Source organism: Rutilus rutilus, assembly GCF_951802725.1.
Source record: "Rutilus rutilus genome assembly, chromosome: 17".
NCBI lineage: Eukaryota > Metazoa > Chordata > Actinopteri > Cypriniformes > Leuciscidae > Rutilus > Rutilus rutilus.
Genome location: NC_140230.1, coordinates 16185197 through 16204472, shown reverse-complemented (window position 1 = coordinate 16204472; position 19276 = coordinate 16185197). Strand labels below are relative to the sequence as shown.

The window sequence follows — 19276 nt, the reverse complement described above, 5'->3', positions numbered from 1 at the left end:
AAGAAACAGACGATTTGTCAAGCTCTTTGTAGAGAGCTCTGTAAATGAAGGCTGCATTTAAACAAATATTCTTAAGACTTGTTTGTAAATACATGAGAGTTCACTCACTTCTCGCTTTTATACACATTCGAGTAAAGCCCCGCCAACTCATATTTCTTTTCAGGTAGCACAGCAGACCTCTTCTCTGATTGGCTGTTTACTGACTCTGATGGGTTCTGGGAAGGTGAGGATGTGTCAGTGTGCGAATGTGAGGGCTCTTGGCTCAGAGCTACATCTTTTCCTTCATCTACCTGCCCTTCGTTGCTTCTAGCTTCATCTCTTTTTTTCCTTCTTTTCCTTTTCTCATGTTGAGCCATGGCATCAATCGCATTGAGCACTGTGTACTCATCTCTTTCACCTTTCTTCCGTTTTGCAGGGCTCTCTGTCACTTCGTGATGTAAAGGTGTGTCCAGTAGAGGTGGAAAAAAACACGGCGCAGGGTTTTTCCTTGGTCGACCTGGTCCCCTCCTCTTCACCTCGCTTCCAGTGACCTCTTGACCTTTGGGAATCTTTTTCCTGAGAGGCTTTTTGGCATGTTTCAATGTACACTTGTTCTGTGTTGTGTTTTTAGAATTATTTAAATGAGACAAGCTGCTTTTGGTAGCAGAATAAGAGGGAAAAAGCCTGATATCATTGGTCTGAAAGTGTGTTTTGCTGGCTCTTTTCTCTCTTCCTCCTCCCTCTTGTCCTTCATTGAGAGATGGACCAGCATGTGGATAGTGCTCACTGAAGAGTGAACCGCCAGGCTGCAAGCTCTCTGAAAGAAAAGAGTAAAGATGGGAAATTTACTAATGAATTGCAACCACTGATGTCGTTTTTAAATTGCACACTCTGGTGAAACTGGTTCTAAAACAACGCAGTGAAAGTAATACCCAAATGACCAAAAAAGCTGTGCTGAGCTTAACTTCCATGATGCAATTCCCCATGATTGCTGGTCAGTTCTGGGTGCCAAGTTGTGAAGGATGCAGCACACAACAATCTGGCATATAGATTGCAGTGTGCTGCAGCACATCACCCCCCCTACTGTGATTCTGGTACCTGAATTGGCTCTTTATTGCTGGCAGAATTTCATGAATAAAACAAAATCTGAAATTAGCTTCTTTAAATTTGAAAGGAGATGTCTGTGCTGAAATTTTTTTATTAAAATAAACACAATAAGTGTCTGGTCAAAATGAATTGTTGGTGGGAAGTGAATAAAGGCCTGTTCACACTATAAAGAGAACTATAACGATAAGGTTCATTATAAGCGTGTGCTGCAGTAATGTTGCCTGCCGCTTTAAATGCTCAAATTCTTTAAAGTTGGGTGGATTCTGATTGACTGTCAATATTTGTTTCGTTCATCGGCTAGAATTTATTTGTATTTTTTTCTAAAAGCGATTACAACCATATTGTTTCTCTGTCATTGTAGTCATTGTGCCATTGTCAGCTGTAGTGTGGACTAGAATATTTTCTAGACTTTATAGTTATTGTCATCGACATTGTCCTTGGTACTTTGTTTTTTTTCTTACTATTGGGCAAATGGAAATATCTTGTGAGCAACTTATGCTTGAGTCTTACAGTGTACACATAAATATACACATATTAAGATACATAAAACTGTAACCAGACATTAGAAATAAAACAAAATAACAATCTGAATACGATGTTCGTCTTTATTTTGTAAATGTCAAGGGTTATGAAGCGTATAGGGCACAACCACAATTTGGGAGGTAAAATGATATTTCCATTGCAATCCCATGCAAGAAAGTTTGAACAACCTTGGACATTGTCTTAGCACAGCCTACACAGGAACTGTAATTACAATTATGCCACAATGATTACAATTACTGTTGGTACAAATGACAATTACAGTGAGGGAATGAAAGGAAGTAAAGTTTCTTTCCTGTTACTGAAGATGACAGAGTCATCATTAATTATCACTCTATTTAAACCAGTACTGAAACACTGAGAACCGGTGAGACGGCATGGTTTGGATAAGCACTATTGCAAATGTTTTTGAGAACTACTGTAATCCTGACCATGGGAATTATACTGCCCGTATTTACTCCTTTAATGCAAATTCCTCTACTCTCCTCTACCAGTACAACTAGTTTACTGTTTACTGTACAGCTAAATCAATTTCACAAAGCTCCACTGGAGTGCATTCCACAGTGAGCCATACCCTGTGTCCCCAGTGATTGTGAGATGAAGACAGGGTGTGTGCTTGAACAGACTTTACTAGAGTGATAAAATAACACATTTGACAGCATATAAAGACACGCAGTGAGGATAAAGGCTGCATAACATCACATTCCTGTTATCTCTCTAAAACCTCTCTGAGAGATGGAAAAGAAGGAATAAAGTGAGAGAGAAAAGGGGGGGGGGGGGGGGGGGGGTATGAAAATGGCCTATGTACTTGTTTTCTCAACCATCTACAAAGGAGCTATTTCTAGTCTCTGGATGACAGCCAAACCTAGATAACAAAAAACAAAAAAACACCTCTGAATGAATGTCTGAGGACACATTAACATCTGATATATCAGATATACTCAGTAATAATATCATTTTTAGGCAGAGTAGATACACAAGAGTGCCATTTTTAGGGCACATCTGGCTCTGATTACAAAACGTGTTATTGCCATATATTCGCTTTCGCTTACAAAAACATTCCTTCCTTTCCCCTATTCTTTCTGTCAATCACTTTTCACATTTCACTTGTAGATTTCCATACTCAGATTTCATCCTTTCCACTAGCATCACCAAATTTCCTTACCGCTGCTGAATGCCTGCTCTTTCTCTTTCACCCTTTCCAAATCAAACAGACTGCTTTGGCCACAGGCTGACAGAAGGTCTATGGCAGAGTCTTAAATGGAAATTCTTTGGCAGGAACATGACAGAATAAGCATATAATTCAAAATGGTTAAATGTATAGCAGAAATCTGGGTGGTTCCCTTTTACAGAAATACTCAAATGTCAAGTATTAAGATTAAAGCGTGTGTTTACATAAAAATAAGCACTTTCATACCTCACTGAAATGTAAAAGCAGTTTTGATTCCCTATTTGAATCAGCATGACAGAAAAAGAACCAATGCTGCTTAGACTAAGAAAATCCCTGTAGTACTTTAGTTTAAGCATTTATATCCACAAAATGACTGTTTTGATTTTGTGTGCAACAACAGTAAAGCGGTGTCTAATGAGGGATTTCATTACAGAGAACCCAAACCCTAAAGCTAAGATTATTATTGCGGAAATGTTAACACTACTCTTTTATTTCCTTGTAAGAACTGGTATTTCATTGAGGAAATCAGGAAACATTTTTTATTTGTTTAGAAAAAGGTATCATTGCAGGAGTGGCATGTGGTGGACTTTTGAAATGAGAAGGAAAATCCCCCTATCTGGGTTTGGGTTTTTAGTTCATGTTCCAGATTCATTTTCCATTGATGACTTCTGTGTAATAGGCATATAAACTTAAGGATTATCAACGAGCAATCAGTAACATAATACTTGTTATTCACAGATTATCATTTCAAGTTAATTTTGATTCAGCCGTGACTGAAAGTGGAGATGTCCAAGTAAATGAGATGTTAACATTAGTTTGATTCACAGACTGGATGCGAACATGATAGGCAGGGCACTACCACATAGAAAGGGCAATTAAAGGCAGGTTAGGTGATTTGTTCCAGAAACATTTCTTTGTTATGCTGTCTCTTCACATCCTGATAGCACTCACTAAGTCAAGTGGTCTAAATATATTTATATGTGTATATATATATATATATTGTCTGCGGAAGGCATAGGACCTTAAAATGTTCGTTGAATCATTCTGAGGGCAACGATACAATGTCCTACCTGCCTCTCAACATTCGTATTTCCATACCTTCGCGCACCCTGCTCGCACAGACATCACACATCATCAGCGCGTTTCATGCTATGCAGATTTAGACAGTTGTCAGTCACCGAGCACGCAACCAAGACAGCAGCCACCTTTTACAGTTCCTCCTAAACCAAAAACAACAAGCTTATGCTGCATTCACAGCATAACTACTGTAATTGTGAAGAGATGAAAACCCATGACGTTATACTCTGAGCGGTTTGTGACTCGAATTTATGGGTTTCAATGGCAGCACTATCAACGCCAAAATGAATCTGCAGCAGTCAGGTGATACAGGTCAGTGCTCTTTAAGTTGTTTGTTCATTAATATTGTAATGATATGTGCTTTGAGACATGAGGTAGTTTTAATGCGGTCTCTCGTGACGATTTTCTTTGCTCCCTGCTGTACCTGTTCATGTGTTTTGGAGGAAGCATGGTTTTGTGGATGCTCTGAAGGGAGAATGGGATCTTATGCTTTCAAAGCTAGCTCACTATTGCTAGCCTCTCTGAAAATTGCCTACCCTACCTTTAACAAATCATAGCGATGTAAGTGTTAATGACAGTGTGGCAAGCAGGGCAGTCACCTGCGCACCACACCGGTCTTGAGTCTCACGGAGGGGATCCGTGGGAGGAGCTAGGCTGGAGAGCAAAAGGAGTCAGGCGCGGACCCAGACCACAGCCAGGACGAAGGCCCTATGGCAAAGGAGGGAGGAGCCATGGAGGACAATTAGCAGGTTTAAGCAGGGGGATGACAGACAGAAAAGGAGTAGAAGAGCCAATGAGACCGGGGGGCACTGATGGATCTGGAGATCAAGGGCAGAGCCACAGCGACTAGGGTCCGAGGTGAAGCCAGAAGACTGAAGTGGAGCCTGCGGCATCAGCTGGTCAATGCACTGAATCAATGCCATTGGTCTCTATTAAGTGAAGCATCAGCTTCAGCGTTACCCATGTGACGCATTGCTGGTCAGCTGAGCCTTGTAAAGTGGAGCTCAAAGTTCAAATAATTAAAACCTTGTTTCATTACATCTATCTTTGAATAAATTAACGTTTTTGAACGTGTTCGTTGAATGACAGATTAATGACTCACTCAAAGAGTGTCCCTTGCAGCCACCTAGTGGCGTAACAATGTAACAGCACTGACTTACAGCCTGTCTATGCGCAGCGATGATGATACTGGTGAAATATCAGCAAAAAGCCTCTTGTCCAGTCAGATACGAGGATCGGAACTAACTGCTATACATATAACAATAGCCTAACAAGCTTATTGTCAGGTTTATGTTCTGTTATGTGGACCCTTGTTTTGACATTATCTTCTGTTTGCGTTCGTTTTGTTTAATAAACACGGTTTAGTTTCGGTTACATTGGTTACTGAATATGTGAATATGTTTTTGTGCCTGCTGACCACATCGTAACACTTATTTATATATAAATAAATAAATAAATGGCGATAATATAGTATATTGCACTATTGAGCCACTCAAAATTACCACAAGGGAAATTCCTTCACCGCGACAGCCATACTGAGGACCAAGGCGTAGCCAGAGGGAAGGCAGAACCTGACGGAGCCGAAGGGGTGGACGTACGAAGCGGAGCTGAAGGCCCGGAAGACAAGCTGAGGTGGAGTGACGGGCATGGCGACTGGAGGCAGAGCCAGGGGATCCTCTTCTAAATCCGGAGCTGGAGACCAGAAGATCGGAGGCAGATCCACACAGTAGAGTGGATTCAGAGGAGGAACTGAGGGATTGAAGGGAAACAGTGGAGGTGGGGCAGAGGAACAGGCTATTTTAAGCAGAGGAGATGGGAGAGGAGGATGGGCGGGATTTTTGGAGACATAGAGCTGGACAGGACCAACGGAGACAGGAGACAAAGGGAAATATCCCTTTCCAATTCCTCATTATATAATGTAGAGGCCAGCTGAAGCTCACCCTCAGCAACGGGAGTGTGGGCGTGGCTCCTCTCCATGCCCTCTAACTCCACGAGAACACTGATCAGTTGTTCACCAGCACCCACTCCACAAACGCTGGGAAATCACCCGAGGACCAACACCAGGCAGGCGTGCCTTGGATCACTTGCTGAGGCTGGTATAATGAAACACAGAAAGTGAGCGATCAGGACAGTGTGGAAGGCACGCCAGATCTAAAAAAGTCCTTGGTGTGGTCCTCAGGTTTTTGCTCCTTCTGCTCTAGGTTAAGCAGTTGGACGGCAGGTAAGTCCATAACAAAAAAAGGAGGAAAAAACTAGGGCTGCCCCCCAATAGTTGACTAACCGTTAGTCGATTAGAACAGGCTTGGTCGACTAAGATTTTATTAGTCGGTTAGTCGCAGAAAAAAAAAATAACTCCACAGGAAGTGGCGAAATCACGCAGGCTGTAACGGACAGATCGTTAATGGCAGAAAATCCAAACATTCACCTGTCAATCATTCAACCTCAAATATGGCTTATCTCTTGAAACATGTAAGTAGTAGCAACTTTACAAGTCCGCTCGCTCTAATGCTAACCTAGATAAATGTGCGCTATAATTAGGCACATATCCAAGTGTTTGTGTGGAGAGCGCGCTTACTGCATGACATACAGGCACCGGCACGATCACTTGCATTTAACTTCATGCATTTAACAACAATTAACTTCATTTTTGGTCATACAGATAAGAGTAATGCATGGGGGTCAACTTTTATTTTTTTAAACTCACAATAACAAGAAGACGTTGTGCTTTTGTAAAATAAAGGTCGATTTGGTCTCAGTAAACTTGAGCGCATCACATAAATGAACCGAAACTCATACTTGAATGCCTCACCGACATGCAATATATATCTATAGAAAGCTTGAATGAACAGATTCAAATGGAAAATAAATATTCTCAGATTATGTAATCCGTATGAAGCGTGCACATAGGCCATTACTGCGGGGATGACGAGTCAGCATCGTTGACTTAATCTCTGCAGCTGAAAACAGAAAACATTACCAATAAATTATTAAAATGTTTAGACAGTCTCCTCCTGTTTTTTTCACGACACATTAAAAATGATTACATTTGCCGGTGCGCTGTGGTAAGATTTATGTGTGTATTTGAGCGCTGATTAGGCTATGTATTTTATATAAGCAATTAAAGGCACATTATTATGATTAATGGTTTATTAATATAAACGCGCGATTAGTCGACTAATGGCTTAAATGAACAACTACTAGTCGACTAGAATAATCTTTAGTCGAGGGCAGCCCAAAAAAAAAAAACGGCAGCAAACAAAAATCTTATCTGGATCCGGTATTCTGCCACACGTGTGGCTGTAATGATGCGCACGATGCAGAAGATTCAGAGAAATATATTCAATAATAAATCCAGGGAGAAACAGAACTACATTAAACCATCAACAATACCGGAACTAAGGAAACTAACCACCGGTTTCACAGACAAGGCTTAAGCCTAGTCCCAGACTAAAATGCATGTTTGAGCTGTTTTAACTGAAAGAAACTTGCACTTGGGTTTTCTCAAGATGCACATCAGTAATGTTTTTTCTAAGGCAAGTTTATAAAAGTTACTTAAATGTCATAATTTAACTAATCTAAGCCCTGTCTGTGAAACTGTGCCTAAGTGCTTAAATACCCAGGGAGAGTTAATTAACCAGAACAGAAACAGGTGCAGGATTAATCAGAAACTAATGACCAAAGAACACAGGCAAAATGGGAAAAAGGAAACCAAAACACAATGAAAATAAACAGATATAGACCCTGACACTCTGAAGGCTGTTGGAAATTGTTGCTTTAGAAAAATGATCGCAATCTGATCTCATGTTACATAATATTGTTTATGTTTGTACCTGCAATTATTTTCTCATTCTATTTATTTTTTTATTTAGATTTTTTTTGCAGCAGTGGCAGCCTCCTTCTCTGAGAAAGTGCCCCTGATGGGCAGGTATTCTTAATAAACAGTAAAAGCTGCATGCACAAAGACAAGCAGACAGAACACACTATGATACACCAAATGTCCCAATCTTCCTGCTGTGAGAAGTTCTTCGCATGCTGGCATTTATTTCTTACCATATGTTTTCAGCAATGCTAATTAGAAAAATATGCATTGCTTTTGCCTCTAAAGGTGTGTACTTGAAGATAAAAAGACTGATTCGGATTTCTTGATTTCAGGTTTGAGAGTCATAATACAAATATCCGTGGTATGAACAAAAATAAAATTCTATTCAACTTGGCAATAAATCAAGTTTTCAACTGGTGCTACTATGGACAGTTAGCCACAGTCACATGAAAGTATGAGATTTATAAAGGCATTAAAAATGTATATGGATTTTGCAGTTCCCTCACCAATCTCCATCTAAAACTATCCAAGAGAAAATAACACAAAACAACTAAATAATGATAGCAACATCAATGCCAGAATACCACATAATGTGTACAGCTAATGCATAACAATATTTACACACAAAAAAGAACATATATCTCTCAGTGGATTTATAAACAGATTCTCTGCCAAGGAAAATCTGTGTAGCCAATTGCACGCAGAACAAAATGAAGCTCCATTTTGGTACCTCACCAGTAAAACGGTGGGAGATAAATAAGACCATAGACTTTTAAACCTATAATAAATTAGTCTTATTTCACTGTTCAAAGATTGTAATTACTTCTACAAGCATTCCCAAGCATTTTCTCACTTAGTTCACAGGAACAAAGGAATACTGAATAGAACTTTTCAATGCCAAAAAATGCTACATTATATATATTATGGAATAGTCTTCCATAAAATGTCACCCAAGCAGTGACAGTTGTTACATGCAAACAAACAAATAAAATAATCTCATGCCACCTTACCTGATGTTCTTTTGCCTCCAGCTGAGCAAGACTCCTTCATCATTGAGCTTCCAGGTCTCATTAAGTTTCTTGAAGCACACTGATCTCCATCAGTATTCCTTTGGCCTGTCATTCGACTGTACCCACTGCTAGCAAGGTTGGGGTTCCTCATGAAAGCATGATGGCAGATTGTTCTGTCTACTAGGGGAGATGATGGTATGTCTTCATCCCCTTCATCATCGTCCTCCGGGTACCCTGACCCAGCTTCTTGGTTTAAGCCCCTGTTCCTCTGCTCTACCTGAAAGCTCTCTCTCCACCTCCATTGCTGCTGATGCTCTGCCCACCTAACTTTTGATATCGGTCTCAGGTGTGCAGGTCCTATATATGAAAGTGGTGAAGTTTTGTGTTTGTCTGTTTGTTTTAAGGGTGTTGAGGAAGAGCAGGGAGAATTTGAGGACAGACCCCTTCTGAAATGGTCTTTTCTAAGCTTACTTTGTCCTAGTAAACCCTCTGTTCCTTCTCTTTCTCTAAGCCTATCATCCACAAATCTTCTATCTCTACCTTGCTCTCTGTTGTCTTTTCTTTGCCAGCTATTTCTACTGAACCAGTCACTAGAGGAATGAGATGTTACATTAGGGTACGTCGCCTGTGGCTTCCCGCTACAAAGTACAGAGTCACGTTTCAGAAACTTGTGCTTCCTTTTATGGAACTTTGATGGGCTTAAAATTGGATTTTTGGAGTAGGGGTGCACAAAAGAGGGTAAAAAAGGTGACGAAGGGTATATAGTTGCAGATGGAGGGTATCCACTATAAAGTCCAAAACCAAATGAAGTTGTAGAGAGTGGCATTTTGTAGGGCGAGTGGTAACAACCACCTCCTGACAGAGGGAAGCCAAGTTTGTGCACTACCGGACAATGTGTAACAATATGTTCACCTGGTTGTGAGGGGCATCCGTTGTTCCTTTTCAAATCTGTCATTCCAACATAATGCAGAGAGTCACGGGAAAAGTCTGACTGAGGTGAGTAGTAACCACTGAAGTTGATTTGAAACATAGTCGGATGGTGAAGGTTTTGCGGCAGACACTGAAGAACGTGAGCTTTGCCTTTCCCACTCTTCCTTCCAGACTTCGCTTCATCCCCACACCCTCGTGATGATATATGATGCACAATATGAATCTCACTAAGTCTGACCACTAACTCCTCAACCTCTGCCAGAAATGCTGGGTCTTGCCTTTTGGCCCTGAGTTGAAGAAACTTTCTCTTACATTTGTGTTTATGTCTCCTAGTCTTATCATGGCTAAAACAATTATGACCTTTTCTATGGCACTTGTATTTAAGTCTTTCCTGCTCCATCAATACTGATCGTGCAAGGTGTGTTGTTCTGTGGTCTTGAATCCTTACAGACCCTAACTGGGATGTGGCCGAAGGGTGTAGTGCTGACTGCGAAGAGGAGGGAGGTTTAGATTTCTCTTCAGGCACTGCTTTAACCTTCTGGGAACTGGTTGCCTTTGGAGCAGAATGTTGATCATATTCATGGTTGCCAGGATGAGGTTTTCTCCGGAAAGAACTAATAGCGGGCGAAGGGGACTCTAGATGTTTAAATGAATAGGGGGAGCTGCACAAAGCAGATTGGCCATTAAATGAATGGCTATGTTCATCAGAGGTGGATAAAGGGCTCAACTGATTTGAAGATTCTGTCAAGACTTGCTGAGACTTTTGACTCAGAACTTGGCCAGAGTCTTGGCCAGAAGTTTCCCTTTGAGTTTTAGGTTTACGACCTCTCCTTTTTCCTATGTAGATGGTCCCACGTTTGCTGACATTAATTTGAGGACCAAGTTTTGCCCCAAAAGATGTAAGAAGTGAGGATAAAGCATGTGTACCATCTGAAACTGAACAATGAGCATCACCTTCATTCTTCTTCTGAGCAAAATCAGTTGTGTAACTTTGACTTTGCCCTGAAAGAAACTGTGTGAGTGCTTTATCCTTCTTCTTCACTCTCATCTTATTGATATTTTTGATAATTGTCTTCATTATTAACCTATTTCGTTTGCGGCGGATTTGAGCATCTCTAGCTTTGGACAAGGAGGGTTTAAGTTTTCCATCAGCACCCTTCTTCCCAGATGATGAGTCCTGTGATTTAGATTTCTTTGTCTGGACAGAGGAGGAACATTTGGGATGAACTTGTGTTTTGGGTGTTGGCTTTGGGAGTTTCGGTCCATCCCCTGGATCAGGGACATTTGAGTGTTCAAGTATGGGGAGATTAGTAGAAGACTTCTGAGACTTAATTCCCTGAGGAGACTCATCCAACCTGATGATTTTTGGACGGCCCCTTTTCTTAGCAGGGGGCTCAAGGGATGAGGACTCTAATCTGGGTGATGGATGTTGCAGTTGTTTAGATTTAGGAGGTCGGCCAACTGGTCTTGGTTTACCCTGCTGTGATGACAATGCCTTTGAGGACTTCATGGAAGGAACTTTTATAGGTTTTGATTTTTGAGGTATCATTTTAGAGGCAATGGAACTAACCATTTTCACAAGATCCATCTTCTCCCCTTTATTTGCCACCTTTGTCATCTGAACAGCTTTTAGATTTTTCTGTGAGATGGTGTTTTGTTTGGGATGTAAAGGTGACTCGTCACTTAGAACAGAACTGTTAAACTGAGAATCTGTACAGCTGGAAGTTTGAGAGGAACACTGCACATCTTCTTCTTGGTTTGAACTATGCCTATCTCTTTTCTTATTCTTGTCAATGATATGCCCCATCATTGTGCCATCATTTGACTGGACAGCAACAGTTTGGGCAGGTTCCATGGTCATTTTTCTGGTGTCATCTATGATTTCACTTTCATTATACTTCTTGTTTCTTTCTCTGCTCTCCAGTAATTCTTTCGTACAAGTGCTGTTCTCAGGAGTTGCTGATGCAGCAGATTTATCTGAAGCAGGAAGAAGCAGAGGTGTCTTGATAGAGGGACTTGCCTGATGTAATAAACCATTTTCCTTACTCCTACTGTTAGTTATGGTGTTACACATGTTCTTGGAATATGTAGTATCTCCATCCTCTTTCTCATTTGCATTCGAAAGCTTGTCAACATTACTTTCCCTGATTCTAGAAGTCTTTTTTGGAGTTTGCTTAAGTGAATTCTCACTACATGATATTGGAAATGATGTGCTGTCATTTTCAAGACTGGAAGAAGACTGGTGAGATGTCTGAGCGTTCAGAGTCATAACCTTTGAACCTTCTGAACTGAGGGAGGAGGTCATTACTTCTCCACTTGGAAGATCTTTGCCCTTTTCTTTTTGAGCATTTAAAACTTGCGTGCTGTCTTGTGGACTGGAGTTCTGTTGTAATGAGGGAGGTGGAGAAGGGGCAGCTGGAGGTGAATACGTCTGCTTTAACAAGGTAGAGAAGGTTGTCCTATCTGAAAGTGGCACTTTGCTATCTGTCTGTGGTTGAACTGCATAAGAAGGTCCATCTGATGGGAATAATGACTTTGAGTCAGTCTTCCTTGTGTTTTTTGATGGTGTCTGTTGGAAGAGAGGATATGTGCTGACTAGAATTCATCAGGAAATATTTGAAGATATTCAGTATTTCAGGTCACTCTATGATATCCATTAAAGCTATACATTTAAACATATCTAACAGGCTTCATTACATAATGACTTTGACAGTCTCTGACTTAATTTCAATGCCATTTCATAATAACCCATCACTAATGGTAAATAAGGTTTTTAATTATTTTTATTTATTACTACTTTAATGTAACCATTCCATGGCACTATGATCGGAGGATTTTAAAAGAATTTGGGTGAATGAGAGAGAGGGAGATGGTACATAACACTTGAGCAAAAATAAAACAAATGGGACTTGGGAATGGGACTTTCCAGTAACTGTTTTCTGGTCATAAGAAACAACAAAAACGAATAACAGATCACAGATGGAAGACTTCCAAATGGATATTTTTCAGTATGTGGGAGAAGGGGACAAAAAGAAGCAAGAACGAGCGAGAAAATTAGATCTGAGTGAGCAAAAAAAAAAAAAGAAGAAAAAAAAAGACAGAGAGAAGCATGTTATAAATGGAGGGGATATAAAAATAGATAAAAGATGTCAAACTGCTGGTGTCTGAAAATGGCAAGATGCAGCCAAAAATAGTAACAAGCATTTGTCTCTATATTTTTTTAAAGAACTTTAGAACTAAAGCACGAAAGAAATAAAGAAAATAAAAGTAAGACTTACCTTTTTATAGGCCGTAATGTCTGGTGTAGAGTCCCCTTTTTTGGATGAAGTGGGAAGTGGGAGACTCATCCTTGTGGAACCTTTTGGAGAAAGGGAATTGTTGCTATCTTTTTTCTTAATCTCTCGATGTGACTGCTTGCCCACTCTGATCTCAGAACTGGAGACTTCACCTCCACATGAACTATGACCATCTCCATGTGCAAGCCTCTGAGAGATCCTAATTGTGGGCCTACATATGAAGTTCTCGAGGCTCTTTGGAGGCTTCTTCGTCCGTTTTGCTCCAACCCCTATTTTCATTCTTACATTTCCGTCTGACTGGTCGGACTTTGTATGTCTTAACTCCCCCGGCCTAGTCTGCTGCTGGTGCTCAAGTTCACTGTTAGTATTTTTTGAGGAAGCTTCTAGTTCTGCCCCTTTGGTTTTTCTCATCCTCTTCCTGTCTTCTGTCCTCTCTTCTTTCTCCAGGCTTGGTGCAGGTGTTGTCTTTTGCTTTTTCTTATCCATTTGAACTCTCATAAACATATGTTTATAGGAAAAGTATGTTGACTAATGTCAAAGTTTTGTTGATAATTAATGTTCAGCTTATGAGAAAAGATAACGTTATGTTTTTCAGTCTTATTTAATACTCTTCTATCATCTCACTTGACTTGAGAGAGTAATGAGGTACAGGTACCATGGAAGAGCCTATAAAGTAAAAACAAGAAAGAGACAGACATTGGTCACAGATTACTCAGTGTATATGTCTCAGATAATATGACACATTCAAAATGTTTCATCAGAAAACCTCAGCACAAAGTTATTTTAGATATATATATATAGATCACAAAGAAGATTAGATATACATGTGGTACAACAGAAAATGCTACACTTTTCAACATTTACCCAGATCAAAACACATATCCAGCTCAAAAAGACTGCAACTTTACATTCAACCAGCGAGTTACCTGAGCTATTACTGTGACTGACTAGTTCAAATACTTGAGTGCTCAATTTAGAGGCATGGATTATTAAAGTATGTGCAGCTGGCTCTGAACATGCCGATTCAGATGCTAATGGAATCTGTTTTTGAGTAGGACATTAAATACTTTTAGAAAGTAGATATCCAGCAGTGTGACATGCTATACTATATCTCTAGAACATACATTTAATTGGTCTGATTACTGATCTAAAACAAACAAACATCAACAACAAAAGCTTACATATAGAGGAATTCATTTAGATTAATCTGTTAAGCATGTGTCGATGTATTCAGCTATGTATGGTTGCAACATTCTGCTTTTTGTTGTAAAATATTTATTACAAATATTTGCAAATTTAGCATTCAACTATGATTTAATTAAAGGACATTTCATCTATTGAACTGTTAACACTTCCAGACAGAAAATCTTTCAATGTTGACAGATTTATGGTATATTATGGTGGGGTCAGGGCCCACTAGTGGGCCTCAGCAAACTTTCAAGGGGGCCTCAAGATGACACAATAAAAGTATTTGAATTAAGACAAAACATTAAAATCATCTAAACCGAAATCTTAAAACCCCATAATATTTTTATGATGATTATACATTTTTGTGGTTATGCCAAGTTCTAAAATATTTTACCGGGTAGAAAAAAAAAAGAAGTTTTTATTTTTATTTTTGTCATGTAAATTCGTGGAAACACTGAAGAACATTCAGCTCCTAAAACTTTCTGAATCCGGCAATTTAACGTTCAATATTATTGTGGAAAATGGGGCCTTGGAGTCAAAAACATTCAGAGACACTGGTGTATGGTTAATGTAACCCATTGCTACAACTTCGACAGTACTTTTCTTTATTTTTTGGCTTTTTTGCATTTGTTTAGATGAAATTATAGATGGAGAGAGGACCGGAAATGAAGTGGGAGAGAGAGGGGGCGGGATCGGGAAAGGACCACGAGCTGGGATTCAAACTCAGGCAAAGCGCAATCTCGCTACATGTCAGAACAGTACTTTTCAACTGGAGCCTGAAGTGGAAACCCGTTTTTTTTTTTTTTTAAGAAGAAGAAGAAGAAGAAGAAGAAGAAGAAGAAGAAGGGAGAAATGTCTAGTAACTATATTCAACAGAGTTTGTTGATTTAGAAATGCAATGATTTCTCTGCTCCCCTAAGACCTGCAAATTTTCAGTTGTATTATGGTTTCTCCATTTGTTGCCCTGTCAGAGCAGCTCAGAATACTTCCAAATTTGGTGTAATAGAAGGGCAGCTCAGTGAGTAATGACGCATGAGATGAAGAATTCATTTTCTAAAAATCCAGATAGCTTTATCTAAACACAGTTTAGTTCTTTAATATAAAGAATTAACTTGTCAGATGAAAAATTTTAACTCTAAAGGAAGCTTTTACATTAAATGTGAGTAGGTTAGCCAGGTAGAGTCTACTTTCAAATTAACTCTGAAACTACAATACTGATCATTTAACCTACACAATAACGTACATGACCAGCATGATACATCTCAATATTCTATATACAAGCTCCTTCGGGACATACCCACATAAAAATCCCCAGCAATTTCAAAAAGCTGTCCGAAACTCTGTTTTGAGTAGTCTGAAAGGCAGGTGCTTTCCCACACAGAGTGAGGTCATTCTATGGAAGATTCCGCATAATGACCTCAGTGCGTTAACTTGCACAGGGGACCAGTAAAATCCAGCGGCTTGACCTCCAGGCTCCAGGGAAGAACAGGCTAATAAAGCCCAGGATCGGTAGTCTGAGACATCTGTGGGTTGTCGACTGGACTCTGTCAAAGCATTTCCAATATCAAAACTTCAAACCACTCATACAATCTTGTCTAACTGTAAGGTAACGTGTCCCACACTGATCTCTCAATCTCTGTCTTTCTTGAATCATATTGTGAAGTGCTTTTGCGACCATTTCTAGCTAGTAAAAGTAACACCCTTTGCAGGTTGTTTCAGTCTTGGCCAATACTCATTAAGAAGACAAAATCCAACAGCATTTCACTTCCTGAGTGCAATCTTCTCAGCTCCTCCTTTAGGATTTGGTGCTAAGAAAACAATCCCAATGGAACGCTTGAAAAGAAAAATGGCCCGAGGAGAGGAGAGAGAGCAAAGTACAATGATGTGTGTGTTAGAGAGCAGAAGAGGGAGCTCAGTGGCTATTAGTAGCACAGTTCAGAAGCAAAGTGAGAAGGACGTTTGAGGGTCTTTCTCTCCCTGGGACATAAGCCTACTTTTCAACATTTACCATAATTATTCATTTTCTTGTACTCCATCAACGTTATCTATCCACAGGTTTCCTTTCCCCTCTATTCTCTGCCTTTTTTCTCTTCTTTTATTTCATCTCTCTTGTTTCTGGTTTTGTTCATAACTCTTTCTTTCAATATATAATTTGCTCTCTCTTTTACAATTTATCTTTAAAGCATTAAGGCATCTTTTCAAAGCAGGCCACACTGAACAGTTAAATAAGTCACTGTTTCCCTGTAAATCAAAAACATATGCTCTTGCTTAAAACTCTATTTTAGTGTTGCTGATACAAATCTCCCAGAAATAACCGTTTTTGTCATCTTCAGTTAACTTTGCATTTTTCCTTTCGTTCTGCTCCTCTCATTTCCATTTCATTATAGTCTCCCTTTTATTCGTTTTTACCTGATGTACTTTCAATCCAACCCTTCAGTGTCAAGTGCAATGAGGAAGTTATTATTAGGTTTCACTATGTTTCAGTTTGTGTATGTTATCTCATTACAAACTGTTATCTTATACTGTTCAACCCATTGGGGTCTTCTGTCCTCTAATGTACTTTAAGACAACAATACGCAGGTTAACACCAGCCTTTGTCAGGCAAGCAGACCTGAGAAGCTCTTCCTCTGTTTCGCTTGTCAAGCAGATTTAGTCAAATATTGTTAATCGGTGCAGTGTTAAAGTAGCAAACTGAAGTGCAATAGAGTTGCAAACAAGATGACATCACTGAGCACTGCCCTTCATTTGGCAAAGCTTTTCTCCCTGACAAGATTTAAGGGGTCCCTGGGCAAACTCAGAGAACTGACCGTGATTTGCCCGTAAATCCATCTGCCAAATTTGAAAATACAAAGGAATAAAGCTTTTTCAATTCTACAGGCTCATCTGTGACCTAGATATAGCCTGGTGCTCCAAAAATAGCAGAAAATTAGAACATTTAAAGAAAAAGAACCAGAGATATGGTCAATTAATTAGGTGTTTATGTTTTAGTTGGTTCGCCGCTTGAGAAGACGAGCACAGCATGTCAATGCAGTGTGAACACGACTTGATTGATGGGACATAATAAGTAGGGGGGTCGAATAAGTTACTGTTCCCCTCGCTGTAGATATAATTTGAAGAAACAGGTTTTTCAGTCAAATGAAAACAGAGAAATGTCAATACGACCCTGCAGCGCGAGGACATAATCGATATAAAGTTCTCGGGAAAGTGGCAAAAGGAAGAGAGCGACTTAGCTTTCTAATATATTATCAGCTATCTCGAGGCTCGATCTGTTTATCGATATTACAGCATTATTATTTGAATACCTCAAATTGTATAAGCGATATAGCCACTGCACGCGCGTATGTATGTTTACGATAAAAAGTGTCTTTGCGTATTCATGCGCGAGGGCCTAACAGATGAAGGTCCCGTTTCAAATTACATTTTTTATTAAGCAACGGGGAGTAGTGCACTCCGAAAATGTTCTCTAAAACTAGTCGGAGATTTAAGAAAACAATAACAACCATTTCCACATTGCTTCACGAAATGAAAAAATGACTTACCCGAGCTGCAAAGAGGAGGTATCGCAAGCAAAAGAACAGCTAATTTACAAGTGTGCGCAACGAACTGAAACGATAAATGGAGGGATGTTGCGTGTCCATTGCGCGAAGCGAAGGACCCATGAAGATGAACATTGTGCAACACCACACGGTACTCACGTCCCCCCTTCTTCTTCTCTCAGCCCCCCTGTTTCTATCCGTCTCTTGCGCAGTTGTTTTACATCAAAAGCATGGTCGTACATTGTGTACCCAGATAGCCACAACCCAAGTTCACCGAAGAGGGGAGACGGAGGAGAGGAATGACCATGCTGTATATGTTCTGTTACTGAGCTGATCCTTGCAACTTGAGCTAAATTTACCAACCAATAACAGGAGAAAAAAGAAATGTAAACAGACACGCACATTTATCACCCCAGCGGATGCTGTTCTTATCTACACTATCAAAGAGCGGATCAAAGACACGATAATCATTAAATCTAACGTGTGTGTGTGCTAGAATATGATATTGAATAATCTAATCCGAGATGGCCGACTTTGAATCGATGAGCAATGATGTAATTGAATTGTGAGCCAGCCTGCGTAGTTCATTTGAAAGAATATTTTGGAATTTATCGATATTTTGGAATTTATCAATATTTGATATTTTATTTAATATAATACACACAAATAACCACCATCTGAAAACTTCGTGCCCAGGCATCTGGCTCTTGAAATACCAAATGCGTTCTATTGCCAACACATATTTTGTATCTTTACTTATTTGCATTAAGTTGTATAACATACATATTGGAGAAACTGCGCACTTAAGCGACTGAGTGACCGAACTGCAAATACATTTTACATATGCAAGTTATGTAATGCATATGTTACACTAAGCATATGCTATGTAATTACATTTATAATACATAACAATAACAATGATCTAAAAAAAAACAAGAATGGATTTTCAATCGAGAATCAAATCCTTGTTTATTAGCCTAATTTGAATGGGGTTCGTTTAAAACTCAAAGCAGAAAACATTTCCCCCAATTTTACAGACAAGGCTTAAGCCTAGTCCCAGACTAAAATGCACATTTGAGCTGTTTTAACTGAAAGCAACTTTACTGACATATCTTAAAATATGTCAGTGCCATTGTTTTGTCTCAAGATGCACACCACCAGTAATGTTTTTTTTTCTAAGGCATATATAAAAGTTACTTAAATGCCCTAATTTTGAACTAAGGCCTAATCCTGGCTTATCTAAACCCTGTCTGTGAAACCAGGCCTACAAAGGTAATGACTTAAGAAGACTTAAAGGGATAGTTCACCCAAAAATGAAAATTCTGTCATTAATTACTCACCCTAATGTAATTTCAAACCCGTAAGACATCCATTCATCTTCAGAACAGATTTTTTTTTCATGAAATCTGAGAGCTTTCTGTCCCTCCATTGACAGCCTACGCAACTACCACTTTCAAGCCCCAGAAAGGTAGTAAAGACATCATTAAAGTAATTCATGTGGTTTAACCATAATTTAATGAAGTGAAACCAATGCTTGGTTTACCAATGCAACATTGTTTACCAATTACAATTGGTAAACAATTACCTTGTTTACCAATGCAACATATTTCCACTTTATTTAA

At 39.5% G+C, this 19276-nt stretch overlaps 1 protein-coding gene across 7 annotated transcripts in view; it reads right to left on the bottom strand.

The window, feature by feature from the left end:
- Positions 1-18205, bottom strand: part of LOC311276357 (histone-lysine N-methyltransferase ASH1L-like) — a 28643-nt gene extending 10438 nt beyond the window's left edge. For 6 of the 7 annotated variants that reach the window (XM_084385977.1, XM_084385979.1, XM_084385980.1 and 3 more), the window contains exons 1-4: positions 17658-18205; positions 12913-13596; positions 8705-12203; positions 109-796 (exon numbers count right to left, since the gene is read on the bottom strand). In XM_084385977.1, coding sequence (XP_084242103.1) covers positions 109-796; positions 8705-12203; positions 12913-13434 — 4709 coding nt within the window. In that variant the 5' untranslated portion in view covers positions 13435-13596; positions 17658-18205. The remainder of the gene's footprint in view (positions 1-108; positions 797-8704; positions 12204-12912; positions 13597-17657) is intronic. The other variant, XM_084385978.1, reaches the window with a different exon arrangement.
- Between the last annotated feature and the right edge of the window lie 1071 nt (positions 18206-19276).